The sequence below is a fragment of the Mesoplodon bidens genome (assembly GCF_964165515.1).
Source record: "Mesoplodon bidens genome assembly, chromosome: 10".
Taxonomy (NCBI): Eukaryota; Metazoa; Chordata; class Mammalia; order Artiodactyla; family Ziphiidae; genus Mesoplodon; species Mesoplodon bidens.
Window position 1 is genome coordinate 41111213 of NC_138172.1, and position 13665 is coordinate 41124877.

Sequence of the window (13665 nt, forward strand, 5' to 3'; positions counted from 1 at the left end):
AGGCATCTTACACATGCATTCCCGAGCAAAGGAAGTGGACCTGCGACCTCTCTGGCGCTGGGCTTCTTTACTTTGGTTAATAAGCCAGTCAAGAGAAAGGCACTTGTCTTCCCCTTCGTACCTTTTGGCTGGTGAAAGGTAATGAACCTCTTCCATCCAGAGACTTGAGTTCCCAGAGCCCACAGGAATGCTTATTTGATGTTTGGGTTCCCTGACTCCCCACCATGCTTCCTGACACTGGGCTTGGATCCTAGAGGGAGTACCCCGATAAAGGTGTACAGTGCTCAGGTAGTGAGAGCAGACATCTTCTGGAGGACACAGCTCAGTGGAGACACACCCCATCCTTGATGGACCAGTTGTCTGGGCAGTGAGAAGGGCCAAAGGTTTCAGGCCAGCCTGAGGCCCAGCCCATCTTTGCAGAGACCGGTACCATCTCTTCCTCACCGGGGTGATTTTGCTCATTGCAGCAATGCCCTTGGGGAAGAGGCTGTGGCCTGCCAGATATTGGGTGGGGTGGGCAGCAGTTGGAACAGTCACTGCCTGCTGGGCACTTAGAGCTCAGGTTGTGCTCCTTGGATCCTCACAACCTGGAGGCACAGGAATTGGCACTGTTTGGATAAGGAGACTAAGGTTCAGAAAGGCTCAGTCACTCATCTCATATCCTTGTATTAAGGAAATTGTGAAAAGAGGAGAAAAACACCTATTTTAAAGACATATCATTAGACATGCTATTTAACAATGTAGCCAAAGTATTTTCCCATGGTACTGCAGCCTTAAACTGTTTAACTCAAGCACATTATTATATCAAATGGAGGGACCCTAATTTAATCCCCTTAACATTTTATTTATTTTTAAACATTTGAAATGTTGATAGCACATATTTTAATTTTTATTTTTATTTTTAGGCTGTGTTGGGTCTTTGTTGCTGCGCACAGGCTTTCTCTAGTGGCGAGCAGGGACTATTTGTTACAGTGCATGGGCCTCTCACTGTGGTGGCTTCTCTTGTTGCAGAGTACGGGCTCTAGGCGTGCAGGCTCAGTAGTTGTGGCTCGCAGGCTCTAGAGCACAGGCTCAGCAGTTGTGGTGCACGGGCTTAGTTGCTCTGCGGCATGTGGGATCTTCCCTGACCAGGGCTCGAACCTGTGCCCCCTGCATTGGCAGGCAGATTCTTGGGTTTTTTTGTTTTTTCTTTTTTTTTTTGCAGTACGTGGGCCTCTCACTGTTGTGGCCTCTCCCGTTGCGGAGCACAGGCTCCGGACGTGCAGGCTCAGTGGCCATGGCTCACGGGCCCAGCCGCTCCACAGCACGTGGGATCTTCCTGGATCGGGGCACGAACCCATGTCCCCTGCATCGGCAGGCGGACTCTCAACCACTGCGCCACCAGGGAAGTCCCCCCCCCCACCTTTAACAGTAAAGAAAATGTTTTAACTACTGTGCTTGAGCACATTAAAAGAAAGTGTTTCGGGCTTCCCTGGTTCCCAACTGTCTCACAGGCCTACGGAACCAGACAGAGCGAGGACAGTAGTCCAAAGTTGCCTTTAATATGGGAGACAAAAGTAGAAAAAAGTTGAGGCTAAGTAAGGGGAGGTGGAGTGGGGATCAGGAGGGCAGGACTGCTCCTCACTATCAACCCCTCCCCCCGGTATCCTGGTCCCTATCCTGGAAGAATGTAGGGCAAGGGGAGGTGAGTGGTGCCTGGATCTTCCGTGTCCCCCCAGAACAGCAGGCCAAGGTCACCAATGCCAGGAAGCCCATGAAAGGGAAGGTGTATGAGCTGGGGGTGGTGGGAGCACCAGAGCAGGTTCCCTGAGAGGCCAGGCTGTGGAGCATCACACCACGGAGCGGTCCTCAGCCAGTGGGCCCAGGGCCCGGACCACATCTTCACGGCCCAGGACAGCCAGCGCATCTGCTAGCACCCTGAGGGGGGCACCGCTGCCTTCTTGAACAGCCCAGTACTTCAGCAGGGTGTAGGCTGGCACCTGGCTCTGAGCCATGGTCTCCACTGCCTCAGCCTGGTAGCCCAGGTGGCCCGCCAGGCCCCACCAGCCTTTGTCAGGTTCACCCGATGCCTCCAGGAGCTGTTCCACTTCCTCCTGCTGCTGCCGAGGGAGATGGAGGTAAAGCCGGCAGCCAAGTTCAGAATGTGGCCCTGGGATGGGAGACGTGAGGGACACGTGAGGGTTAGGCAGGCTTTGTGGTGGGGCAGAGCTACGTAGGTCTGAAGGACTACAGTTTGGGGAAAGGGGCTCACCCTGGCTGGGGACACAGGGCTCCAGGCTGCTAGGAGAGTCCCGGAAGACACTGCTCTCCCCATGCATCTGGTCCCTGTTGAAGGCCCCCAGCTCTGCAGTCCAAGCTTTGGCCAGCTGCTGTCTTTGTTTACGTGAGCACCAGCTGTGGGGAGCAGGGGGAACCTGCCAGCCTGCTCCAGCCTTCACTGAGACAGGGAGCTGGTTGGAAGCCCAGATGGGGAGGGAGGTTACCAGAGGGCAATGCCCAGACCACCTACCACTTGAAGGCCACATAGGCAAGCAGACCGAGGACCACAGAGGCCAGGAGGGCACAGTAGACAGGGATATTGCTGCCCGAGGCCCCTGGAGGCTCAGGGGGGAATGGGGAGGAGGTACCGGGGGCCAGGGCTCCCCCTGCCCCTGCCCACACCCCTTCCCTGTCCCTGTCCCTGTCCCGCTCCCTCCGGGACTTACCTGTGGAGGAAAGGACAGACAAGGTCAGGGGCAAGGAGGCAGCCGACATAGACTTTGCTGCTAGAAAGACTGGAAATCATAGTCCCTACTGTGTAGAATCAAAAGTTCATACCATGGCGTCAAAAGCTGACTGGTTCGTTCCCCACCCTCATCTCCCACAGCCTCCCCTTGGCTCGCCACGCTTGGACACCTAGCCCTTCCCGGATGTACCTTCTCCGGGCTTCCAGACGTCTGCTCTTGCTGGTCTACCTTTGCCATCTGACAAACTGGCAGGAAATCTCCTACTCTGGGAAGTCTTTCCTGATCTCTCCCAGGCTCCCTTTTCTGGCTCCTGGTGCATCTCCTCTGCCTACTATGGCACTAAACTGTGTCCTGTCTCCCCCACCAACTCTGGACTGTGAGAGCATACTGATTCATTTTGGTCCCCTGCAGGAGCCTCTGTGCAGAGGAGACCTTGTAGATTTTTGCGAAATAAAACTGACCCGGAAGGCAAGTAAATGCTGCTGCTAACTTCTGCCTGCAGGCCAGTTGTCCCCACAATCCAGTGCAGGCAGGGCACAAGAAACAGGTACTCCAAAGCCTGTGACTGGACTTGTGTGTGGCCTGCAAGGTCAGGGGCCCATGGATACCTCTCATCCTACCCTCTCGGTGCCCCAAATCTGGATCAAGGAGTACTTACCCACATGCACCATGCCTTCCCTGTGGCTGGAGTTGTGAAGCATGGTTCTGCCAGCTAGCAGTGCTCCCAGTGGCTGCATCTCTTAGAGAAGGGGTTGGAATGTCATGGGCAGCACTCAGAAAAAGGAGCTGGGAGACTTCTGAGCCGAGTCCAGAAGGGGCTGTGTACAGGGACATGGGGGAAATTCCTCAAGCCTGAAGTCAGGAGTCCCTTGAGGTAGTCTGTCCCGCTTTCCTGGCTCACTTCATCCTGATTCATTGCAGGGCTGTACCTACCCCCCAATCTCCCCAGTCACCAATCTGGACCAGTTTCCTCCAGTGTCAAATGGGGTGGAAGTGATATTGCTGGCTCCAGCTGGCCAAAGCTGGAGGAGACCATATTGCAGCTCTGGATGGAAAAGGGCACACTGACTGGAAACCACCCTGTCTCAAAGACCATGGCAAACCCCTGGTCTGAGTCCAGGGATGGCACAGGAAGACTCCCATCCCCATCTAAGCCAGAGGCAGGTAGAGACTTACTGGCGGGTAGGAGGCTTTCCAGAGTTCTCAGCAAGAGCATAGTCCCTGGAGTGACTAAGCTCTCACTCCTGCCTCTAGGGTCAGTGTCCAGCCCTCACCACCTGCTCAGGGGCTGGACAAGAGGGTTCCTTGGTGGGTTCAGCAAGGGCAGATGGCCCCCCTGGTCCTTTCTCATCTGGGAATTTGGAGAGGGCCTGGAGGCCAGAAACCTGAAGAACACTCAATCCAGGACCCATCTGTACTTACAAGGCTCATCCTGCTGGGACCTACCTCCTGAGGCCTGGGGAAGAGACCCTGGTCTGGGCAGAGGAGGGGATTTTCCCTGGAAAAGGGACAGAGATGAGACCTGGGGGAAGGTCCTCCAATTCCCCCACAGGCACATCCGACCTGGTCCAACCCAGGCACTCCAAACTCACTTCCCTCCACAAGGCCAGAGGCCCATGTGTATGGCAAAGCACACAGTCGGCAAGTAGGTCTGGCACTGAGGCTGTGGTGACCTTTGCCACCTGAAGGATGTGTATGTACATTTGTGTCACTTACCACATAAGGGGCCATTTCTGGATCCGGGTTGGCGGGTGAGCTCGTGACTAACGCTCGCAAAGACAGCCAAGCCTTGTGCCCAACCCACCCCGAGCTGTGGGACTGGGGCCTCTACCAACTCCCACACACACCCATCTCGAGGCCCACAGAATCTGCACACATGCACACACAGCAACACCCTACACGCCCACACTACCCGACTTCCCACAGGCAGTCCAACCCAGTAGCCAGCACCACAACCGCACAGGATTTCGGGTCTGGAAGTGGGGGGCAGAGAGGCAGCCTTGGCTCCCTCTGTCCAGAAAGCCCCAAAGCTCTGTCCCCAACCGGCTCCTGACCTGTGGGGGCCGACCCTCCGCGGGTCCCAGGATCTGCTCAGCCGGGCGGGACGGGGCCTCCGGGCCTTGGGCCGGCCGGGAAGACAGAGTGGAGTCCCTGGGGATACCAGGTTCTTACCCGCCCGAGACTAAAGCCGCGGCGCAGACAGGAGGACTGGACACCGAGTGGGCGGGGTCGCCCACGGTCTTGCCCCGCCCGGCCCCCCGGAACGCACACATGCGTGGAGGTGAGCCCGAACGGGGACTGAGCGTGCCGGAGAAACTGCGGCCGGGGCCCCTAGGGACAGGGGCGGTGTGGTTGGGGAGGGGACGGGTCGCCGCAGGTGCTCATGGACCAGGGGGACGCTAGCCCGGGACTGTGGCCAGGGCGGGTTGAGACGCCGCGCGTGCACACATGCTTGGAGGCGGAACAGCTACAAAACTAGTCCAGGTTTATTGCTGAGATGCGAGAGCGGGGGGCCGCCCTTAGGATTAAGGCCACGGCCCGGCCCCTGTGCTCTGCCGGGACGGGGGCTTGGGAACCTGGGCTCCCCACCCCAACCTGTGCAAAAAGTGCTGTGCGGCTGCTGAGGCCCCTCTGCCGGCGAGGGGCGGGACTTCCTGGAGTGACATCGCCCACCAATCCCTGAGCTGGGCAGAGGTGGGGCCCCGCCCACCCCCTGCCAGAGTGTGGGCTGGATGTCGCCCTCTCCTTCGACTCCTGGGCGGGGCCCTCCCGGGGGCGAAGCCCGCTGGGGCGGAGCTGCGCGGCGGGGCAGGGCAGGCTGTCAGCGCGCCTCTCCAGGGTTGTACTCTGTCTCCCCAGAGGACACCTGGGAGATGCGCCGGGAGGACCGCCACAGCTTCCGCGCAAACTGGCTGCTGCGCACCTGGTAGGAGCAGGAGCAGGCTGGGGTCAGCCAGGACCGTCGCTTCCCCACCCCGTTCGAGGCCCTCCCGGCCCTCATCCTCACCTCAGAGGGCTGCCCTGCGCCCACCACGATAAGTTTGCCGTCTTCCAGGCCCACGAGCACGTGGCTGCGCTCCTTGGTCACAGCCACGCTGCGGATGGGCACCTTCATGGGCAGGGGAGGCGCGGCCGGCAGCAGTCTGGAGGGAGGGAGGGAGGGGATATATATATATATACATATACATACATATATATATATATATGTATATATATATATATATGTGTGTATATATATATATATATATATATATATATATATATACGACCTCGCAACTACAAGGAAGCTTTGATCCAGCAGATAGATGTCTCTCCATTCTCCCATCTACCTCCCAGTCCTCATTTGTAGGATGACTTGATTAAAATCCTGACACAGAAAGGGACCTCCCACAAGTGTGTGGCTAAGGGAGGCCCAGGGCAAGATGTCCCCATTGGGGGATGGGAGGACAGGTGACAGGCCTTGAAGAATGTGTCCACAGACGTGTAAAGGGGATGTGGGTCCACGGGGGCACCTCCTAGTGTCCTCTGCCAATGACCACCACCCTGAAGTATCACAAAGCCATAAACAATGGGGCTCACTTGTTCAAATGGAGGATGTGCAGGGCACACTGGGCTGTGCCCAGCAGAACAAAGTCCTCCGTCACCGCGAGGGCTGTGGGCTGCTCTACCAAGGGCAGTGAAGCCCGCAACCTCCCATTCACCGAGTACAGGTGCAAGGAGTAGGTGACCTGGAGGAAGCAGGAGGTGTCAGCAAGGACAGAATCCCAACCACCCCTATCATGGCTGGGCGCCCCTTTCCCGTACCTGGGCCCCCAGACGCTCCCGCGCTGAGCTCTGCACCAGGATCTGGCCCTCAGACCCCAGCGCCAGGTGGGACACAGGTCCAGGTAATGTGTCTCCTGGGGGCCTTAGTGCGGCCACAAACTGGCCACGGCGTACAGTGTGGATGATCACAGTTCCATCCTGCAGGAAGGCAGCTTAGGGTGCTAGGCAGGGGTGTGTGAGCTCCAGGGGCAGTGCCCAGCAAACAGCCTCCCCTGGACACAGGTATACACACACCTCGGATCCAGACACCGCCATGTCAAGTTCAGTGCTGATGGCCACACAGCTCACTGCAGCCTCATGCCCGTATAGGACCTGCACAGGCTTTGATGCCAGCCCCACCGAGAGACCACCCTGTGGGGAACACCAGAGCTGGCTCAGGACTGGGGCCTCCCACTACCTTGGCCCCTGAGTGAGAAGGCTAAAGCTCAGAAAAGTGAAGGTCTTGTCCGAAGCCGGAGAGCTGGAGGGCTGTGGAGCCCCAGACTTGCTCGTGGTAGCAGAGGGAAGGAGAAGAGAGCAGGGAAGGACTGCAGAGGCCCACTGAGGGGCAGATGGACTGCAGATCTGGACTATGGGGGCCCCGGAGGGCTGCCACCCAGCATACCTGCTGCAGGAGCCGCCACACCATGCATGTGGTGTCCCGGGAGCCTGAGATGAGGTAGATGCCACAAGTGTCCAGTGCAAGGCAGGTTACTACATCTGAATGGAGAGGGGAGGGGAGGGTATCAGCAAGACAGAGTGGTTACCCCCTCCCTGGCCAGCCTTGGAACCCTACTCCCACCTGCACACCCCGAGCTCCAAGACTGCACATACCGAGGTGGCAGCTGAGCTGCTTCAACAGCTTGCCCCGGGGTAGTGCAGTCACACGCAGGCTGCCATCCCAATGGCCACCACTGAACACCAGCTTTCCGTCTGGGGCTGCTGCCAGGGCCTGCCCACTCACGCCACCGCCTGGCACCCAAGGGCCACTCAGCAGTCGCTGCATCCTGACCCAGTGAGGAGGACCACAGGTGAGGCCAGGCCACACAGGAGAACCCAGGCCCTCAGAAATCTTGGCCAGAGCCTGCAGCTGGCCCGCATTCTATTTGGGTGGGGAGATGACTTGGGGTGCAGGGTATTTAGAGCCCACCCCTGCCCACAGCCCTCTGTCTTACTTGGGGTTGCCCACGGTGGGGTCTTTGCTGAAGCTGAAGTAATTGCTTATATTACGGTCATAGGGCAACCAGCTGTGGGTGCCCAGCAGCCCACTGGCACTCACAGTCACCTGCGGGCAAGAGGGGACAGAGGTGGGTTTGGGGCAGAGTCAGAAAGGGGTTGGAGCTGAGATGGGGCCCAGCCCAGCGCACTTACCAAAAGGTCTGCGGAGCCCTGGGTGATGAAGGAGTGGGGCTGCCGGTGGGGAACCAGGGCCAGCACTAGGGGCACGCCATCGCTGATGACCTGCAGGGCGCGGAGCAAGGCTAGCTGTGCCTGAGCAGCCAGCTAGGGCCCTCACTACACTACCTGCTCCCTGGAACATGGCTCAGTCCCTGGCCCTCAGCCCCCAGGGGTCACAGGCTAGGAATCATACAGACAGAGGTCCCTCAGAGAAATAGGCATCAGAGACCAGTGTGCCTTCAGGGCGTCTCAGAAAGTGAGTGAGAAACCAGATGGACAAGGAAGATCCTTCCAGGGTGTCAAGCTTGGTTTCAGCTGTGATCATCCCAACCCATTACTCCACGGCTCTGAGCCTGCTAGCAGGAGGAGAGAAGAGCCTAAACACGTCAGACTTGGGGGCATTCTGGGATGCAGACAGGAAGGTGAGGTAGAGTATCTAAGGCCGGACTCCCTCCTTCTGGTCTCCCTAAGGATGGTCAGGTGAGTCAACACCTTTTCCTGACTCTTCCTCACAAAGAAGGCATCCCACCCGCACTCCCATATCCTCTGATGTTTACCTCTTTTTCTAAGATGTCTTAGCATCAGTGACCTTGATTTAGGTTTTCCATCTGCCCCAAGAGGTTGGTAAGGACAGTGGGATTAAACGAATTTCACAAAGTAGCAAGTCGAGACCCTGCCTCCTCTCACCTCTGCGAAGAAGGCCTTGAGCTGGTCCAGGTGCTGGAAGATGCTAGGTGAGTTAGTGTCCAGACGTGCAAGGCGCTGGGCTGCTTCCTCAGCTGAAAGCCGAGCTGGATGTGGCTCCTGTGGACAAGTGGCCGATCAGCACTGTGGCGAGGGCATCCCTGACCACTGTCTTCCAAGCTGGTCTTACCTTCAGCAGCTGACAGGGAGTCTGCCCGAAGTTGCTGATAATGCCCTCCAGAGCCTTCCGTTCCCGCTCATCTGCCACTTGGTCCAGGTCCACAGCCCCTGAGCATCAGATGGGAAGGGCAGGGCAGTCAGGACTCCCTCTGTGCCCACCGCATTCACCCCTCCTCTGTGCCCCGGCTCCCACTTGAGTCCAGGACACTGTTCACCCTCGTAGGTGCAGTAATAGAAGACGTTGAGGGCCTCCTCTGCGGCTGGCCCCCGCTGCTTGTAGCCAAAGATGAGGTCGATCCACTCGTGCAGGTGGGCGGACACATATTCTGACTCCTGGGGGCAGGGAGGAGGCAGTCAGTCCAGGAACGGCTGACCCCCCCCCCACCAACCCTGCCTGCCCGCCTGTCTGCGTGTGCTCATCTCACCAGAGCCCGGCGGTGCTGCTGGATGAAGTCCTCAGGAGAGCTGGCCCACGGGGGCAGCACCACGTCGCCTACCTTCTCGTTGGTCAGCTGCAGGCAGCCCAGGTCAAAGCCTGGCACAGAAGACTGGGTCAGCTGTCTCTCTGCACCATCTTCATCTGCTCCCTGGCCACCGCCCCCAACCAGAGCTCTCCATCCCCACACCTCCCGCCCCCACGCCAGCTCCTACCGTTCTGGTTCTCCAGGAAATCAGGGAAGTAGAAGAACTCTGGGATGAGCTCCTTCACGTCGGCTGGGCTCTCCAGGCGGGCCTGCCAGGCTGCTGCCACCGAGTGGAACTGCCGGTCAGAGCAGTCAAAGCTGGGGAGGGGCACGGGCCAAAATGAGGTGGAGACAAGGGAGACAGCGGGGGAGAAGGTGTGGCCGCAGGAAAGCAGGGAGCCAGAGGGTCCAGGATGTCTGGAAGACCCGCCTCTTCCCTTCATCCACCCTGCCCTGCCCTGCACCATCTGCCTGCCCCTCCGCACCGGCCACTCTGCAGCTGGACGTGCAGGGAGGTGAAGGGTTCCACGCGGATGAGGTAGTGCATCACACCTGCTGCATTGGAATAGTGGGTGCCATAGTGGAATTTGTCAATGGTGCCCGCTGGGTCCTCGAAGCTCTCATACCTAGAGCCACAGTTGGGGGAAGTCAGCAGAAGCCCTCCTCTTGTCCATCCCAACCTCACTCAGGCACTCACTTCTCTCTCACAAGCTGGGCATGCTTGGGATTCACCACACCGATGGGCTTGGACAGGTCCCGGAAGACGACTGGGTTGCTGAGGTCCAACGTTGGGGACACATAGTCCTGTAGGACCCAGGGGAACTGGCCACCCACCCGGGCAGGAGCTGCATGAGGATTCTGATGGCCACCTGCCCTGCCCTCACCCTCACCCTCAAGAAGATGGGCGGAGCCCACAGGTGGGGATGCACCACGTGGAGGGGCTGCAGGGGAGCAGGAGGGACTGTCTGGGACAGGATTCCCTTTGGGGAGAACAGAGGCCAGGCCTCAGACAGCACCTGCCCAGGACCCAGCTCAAGGCTCGGTCCACCATCAGTACCCACAGTTGGGTGAACCAGGGCTGGCAGACCAGAGGAGTGGGGGAGGTGGGGAGCAGGCCCTCACCACAGGGTACTGAGACAAGTCATTGTAGGTCCGCCCCGCAATGGTGTTGAGTTGCATCAGGTACTCGAAGTTGGAGATCTCACGCTGTACCCATTTCTGGGGAGCAGAGGCAAGAGGTGAGCCAGCTGGGCTGCCAGCCCTCTTCCCAACCGCAGGGCCCTGACCTCACCCAATCCTCACACTCCAGGGCTCTCACCTGGGTAAGGCCTGAGGCGCGCAGCATCTCCTGTGGGGAGCGGCTGCTCAGGTAGCCTTGGGTAGGGGGTCGCAGGCGCAGGAGCCACGAGTACACCTGGTTCCGTACCTGGGTGTGGGGCGGAATAGGGCAGGGTTGGGGCCTGGGGGCCTGGCACGGAGATGAGGCCGTGGCCCCACCCATCTTGCAGGGGAAGTTGAGGAAGTAGTTGGCCTGATCAATGAAGAAGAGCTCAAGCGCCGAACGGCGCAGGTTGAAACGCCGCAGGTGGACCTCGCGGAGCTGGGCCAGTGGGCGCCGGAAGTCATGGCCGATGCCTGTGGGGACGGAGAGCAAGTGCAGGAGTCACTCGCCCCGGCCCCACAGTACCCCAGCCGTCCCTGCCGTCCCTCCGTCCCATTCCATCAGAACACACCCTCCTCGGTTTCCACACGCTCAGCGCTGCCGTCGTAGAAATACACGTGCTGTGTGGTGACCTCCAGCAGCCCTGGGACCACAGCCACCACTGTGACCAGCTGGCACTCAGCTGACAGCACCAGCTTCTCGTGCTGCTCATCCAGTTCTGCGGCCTCCAACCTGGGGGCCAGCACCCACTTTAGGCACCAGACTCTGGGATCCCCTTTCTGACAAGCCCAAGGACCACACTCTCGGAGTGCCACCAAGTCATAAGGTACACAGCTCATGACTCCCAGAGGAGGAGCTGCCCAGGGTCCAGACTGACCACAGTCCCCACCCCGAAACCTGGGCCTCTGAATGTCTTGCCAGGACACCAACCCCCGTCCCCAGCTTCCCTCACTCAGCCCCTGCCTGCTCCCATGGGCCCCCATCCTAGTCTGGTTTGTGTTTCTCAGTCCTGCTCTGGGGTGCCGAGCCATGAAAGAGCAACTATCCATCCTGTTATAGCTGTGCCCAATACTCCCACCTGATTTTGGACCATTCCTTTCAGCAGGAGGGGAAACAGACTCCGAAGTCAATCCCACCACCGGCCAGCACACACTGGAGCAGACCCGTTGCCCCCATCAATCAGCTCTTTCCCAGCCCCACTCACGCGGTCTCCAGCGCAGCCAGCTCATCCTCACCCAGCTGGTCTTCCTGCAGCTCCTCGGGTAGGCTGCTGACTTTGGCCTCTTTGGTCACTGCTAGAGGCAGGGAGGCCTCCTCTGTGGCTGTCAGGGGGGCCTCACCTGCAATGGGTCCAAGGGTGCTCAGCCAGAGAGAGACAAGACAGGGTGTACGAGGTTGGGTGGACCCAGCTCAGCACACCCTCTCACCCAGGTTGTCGCGGAGGGCACTGGCTTCCAGATGAGGGTTGAAGTGATGGTTGGGCACCAGCTTCAGACGCATGCGCGAGTATGTCTCGGCACTGGAGAGCTTCCACCGGGGGGTGGGCGGGTCCCTACAGATATGTCCCCAGTGATGGTCACGGGCAGGCGGGCAGAAGGCTGTAGACCTCTGGGTTCCTGCCAGGTTTCACCCACAAAGGCACCCTCCCGGCTCCTCCCTCCCAAGCCCCACCCCGCCCGGACTCCACCCCGAACCCCGCCCACCTCAGGGCCCAGGCCCCACAGGGGCTAGAGAGCTGACGCCACAGCGCCCCCCAGTGCAGCAAGGCGGTCGAGTGCTGCGCTGCCTGCTGCTTCAGGGCCGCTGTATACCGCAGCCCCTCCAAGCGCGCCCGCCGCTGTGCAGGTTCCAGCACCAGCTCCTGAGGAGTGCGGGGGTGGGTAGGGTGGAGAAACGGGTGAGTCCCGCTGGCTGCTTCATGTGCTGTCCCTGTTTCTCCACTCTGTCCCATCAGCTGTCCTCTGGGCCCACGTGTGGAGCAGCTCCCCGCCCCCCCGCCTCAGGTCGCACACCTGGAAGGCCCGACGACCGCGTGCCCGCTCCCGCTGGCGCCGCTGCCCACTGCTCATGAGCATGTCGTAGCAGGCATTCCAGAAGCCTGACATGAGGTCGTGGCTCTTAGCGTAGGTGTCCATTTCGAACTGCGACATGGTGGGCTGCACCTGGAGGACGGGACAGGGACAGGAGGCCGGTGCTCGGTGTGGGTCCCCAGCTCCCACTTCTCTGCCCATGCCCCCAGCTCCAGGCACCTGCTTGTCGATGAAGTGACGCCATTCGGGGGTGGCACAAAAGGCCTGGAAGTCCTCGAAGAAGGTGGGGCTGCCGTTGGTGGGAGGCAGGGAAGGCAGCCCCCACTGCAGCCCCAGTGGCCTGTAGGCACGGTTCAGCAGTGTGCGCACCAGCGGTACCAGCCATGAGCAGCGCTCTGCAGCAGCGGCTGAAGCTGGGGGCTCCCCGTCCCCGGTGGGGGTCTCTGAGGGTGGGGTGTTCAGCGCCCGCGCCAGCACCGCCTCCAGCTTGGAGAGCACATAGCAAGCCTCCTCCCGGCGCATGGGCACTGCAGTCTGCAGCAGTGCGTGCAGCTTCACATAGGCCTGGGCGTGCAGCTGTGGACCGAAGGGGTGGAGGTGTCACCAGCTATTCCCAGAGTTCCCTACACCCACCACACACCCTCCCCTCACACCCACCCTGTGCTCACCTGTGGGTCCTCCAGCAGAATATAGCCAAGCACGAGGCGCAGGCCGATCTGTGCCATCTCTCGGAGATCTGCTGTGCCATTGGCCAGGTGCAACCAGGCCCCCAGGTGATCAAGCAGGCTGCACACACCTTCAAAGAGCTGCCACACACCATATATTCCAGGCGGCCATCACCAGAGGAGGCCAAAAGCCCATGGGGCAAGAGCAAGGTAAGGTTTGGGCTGGAGGCCAGGAATGGTTTGTACGTACAGATAAACCTACGCTCACAGATACCGGAGCTGATGCACCCATGATGGCACACGTGTACTCATCCACCTCCCAGACCAGATGCCCTCAGGTGCACGAGAATATTGAGCACGTGCCCCTCTGAGCTGTCATACCTTCTCACTCCACAGCTCCTGGTTACCGTGGCCCTCAGCACACAGGAAGTCCTGCAGCAGGCGCAGCAGCCAGAGCGCCTGCTGGGTGAGGCTGGCTGGGACCCCAAGGGGGGCCTCTTTGATGTCGGTCAGGGCTGACTCCAGCATCATCTCCAGGAGGCTGCAGGGCGG

The 13665-nt window shown here is 59.7% G+C and overlaps 2 protein-coding genes across 5 annotated transcripts in view; both read right to left on the minus strand.

Annotated features, from left to right (window-relative positions):
* Nucleotides 1-1517: 1517 nt before the first annotated feature.
* LOC308623430 (death domain-containing membrane protein NRADD-like) lies at nucleotides 1518-5041 on the minus strand. The gene is made up of 3 exons (XM_081245797.1): nucleotides 3385-5041; nucleotides 2252-2394; nucleotides 1518-2149 (listed from the first exon to the last, which is right to left on the minus strand). Exons 1-3 carry the CDS (start codon nucleotides 3558-3560, stop codon nucleotides 1830-1832), a joined length of 639 nt encoding a protein of 212 aa, XP_081101923.1. The 5' UTR covers nucleotides 3561-5041; the 3' UTR covers nucleotides 1518-1829.
* A 153-nt stretch (nucleotides 5042-5194) lies between these two features.
* Nucleotides 5195-13665, minus strand: part of NBEAL2 (neurobeachin like 2) — a 30893-nt gene continuing 22422 nt past the window's right edge. For all 4 annotated transcript variants that reach the window (XM_081245795.1, XM_081245793.1, XM_081245796.1 and 1 more), the window contains 26 exons: nucleotides 13495-13654; nucleotides 13117-13254; nucleotides 12668-13024; nucleotides 12431-12580; nucleotides 12122-12279; nucleotides 11846-11970; nucleotides 11623-11758; nucleotides 10990-11150; nucleotides 10575-10891; nucleotides 10379-10474; nucleotides 9954-10078; nucleotides 9742-9882; nucleotides 9444-9574; nucleotides 9218-9327; nucleotides 9008-9125; nucleotides 8803-8900; nucleotides 8616-8732; nucleotides 7902-7991; nucleotides 7706-7815; nucleotides 7365-7537; nucleotides 7156-7250; nucleotides 6786-6902; nucleotides 6531-6689; nucleotides 6306-6454; nucleotides 5734-5869; nucleotides 5195-5649 (listed from right to left, as the gene is read on the minus strand). In XM_081245795.1, coding sequence (XP_081101921.1) covers nucleotides 5548-5649; nucleotides 5734-5869; nucleotides 6306-6454; nucleotides 6531-6689; nucleotides 6786-6902; nucleotides 7156-7250; nucleotides 7365-7537; nucleotides 7706-7815; nucleotides 7902-7991; nucleotides 8616-8732; nucleotides 8803-8900; nucleotides 9008-9125; nucleotides 9218-9327; nucleotides 9444-9574; nucleotides 9742-9882; nucleotides 9954-10078; nucleotides 10379-10474; nucleotides 10575-10891; nucleotides 10990-11150; nucleotides 11623-11758; nucleotides 11846-11970; nucleotides 12122-12279; nucleotides 12431-12580; nucleotides 12668-13024; nucleotides 13117-13254; nucleotides 13495-13654 — 3769 coding nt within the window. In that variant the 3' untranslated portion in view covers nucleotides 5195-5547. The remainder of the gene's footprint in view (nucleotides 5650-5733; nucleotides 5870-6305; nucleotides 6455-6530; nucleotides 6690-6785; nucleotides 6903-7155; nucleotides 7251-7364; nucleotides 7538-7705; nucleotides 7816-7901; nucleotides 7992-8615; nucleotides 8733-8802; nucleotides 8901-9007; nucleotides 9126-9217; nucleotides 9328-9443; nucleotides 9575-9741; nucleotides 9883-9953; nucleotides 10079-10378; nucleotides 10475-10574; nucleotides 10892-10989; nucleotides 11151-11622; nucleotides 11759-11845; nucleotides 11971-12121; nucleotides 12280-12430; nucleotides 12581-12667; nucleotides 13025-13116; nucleotides 13255-13494; nucleotides 13655-13665) is intronic.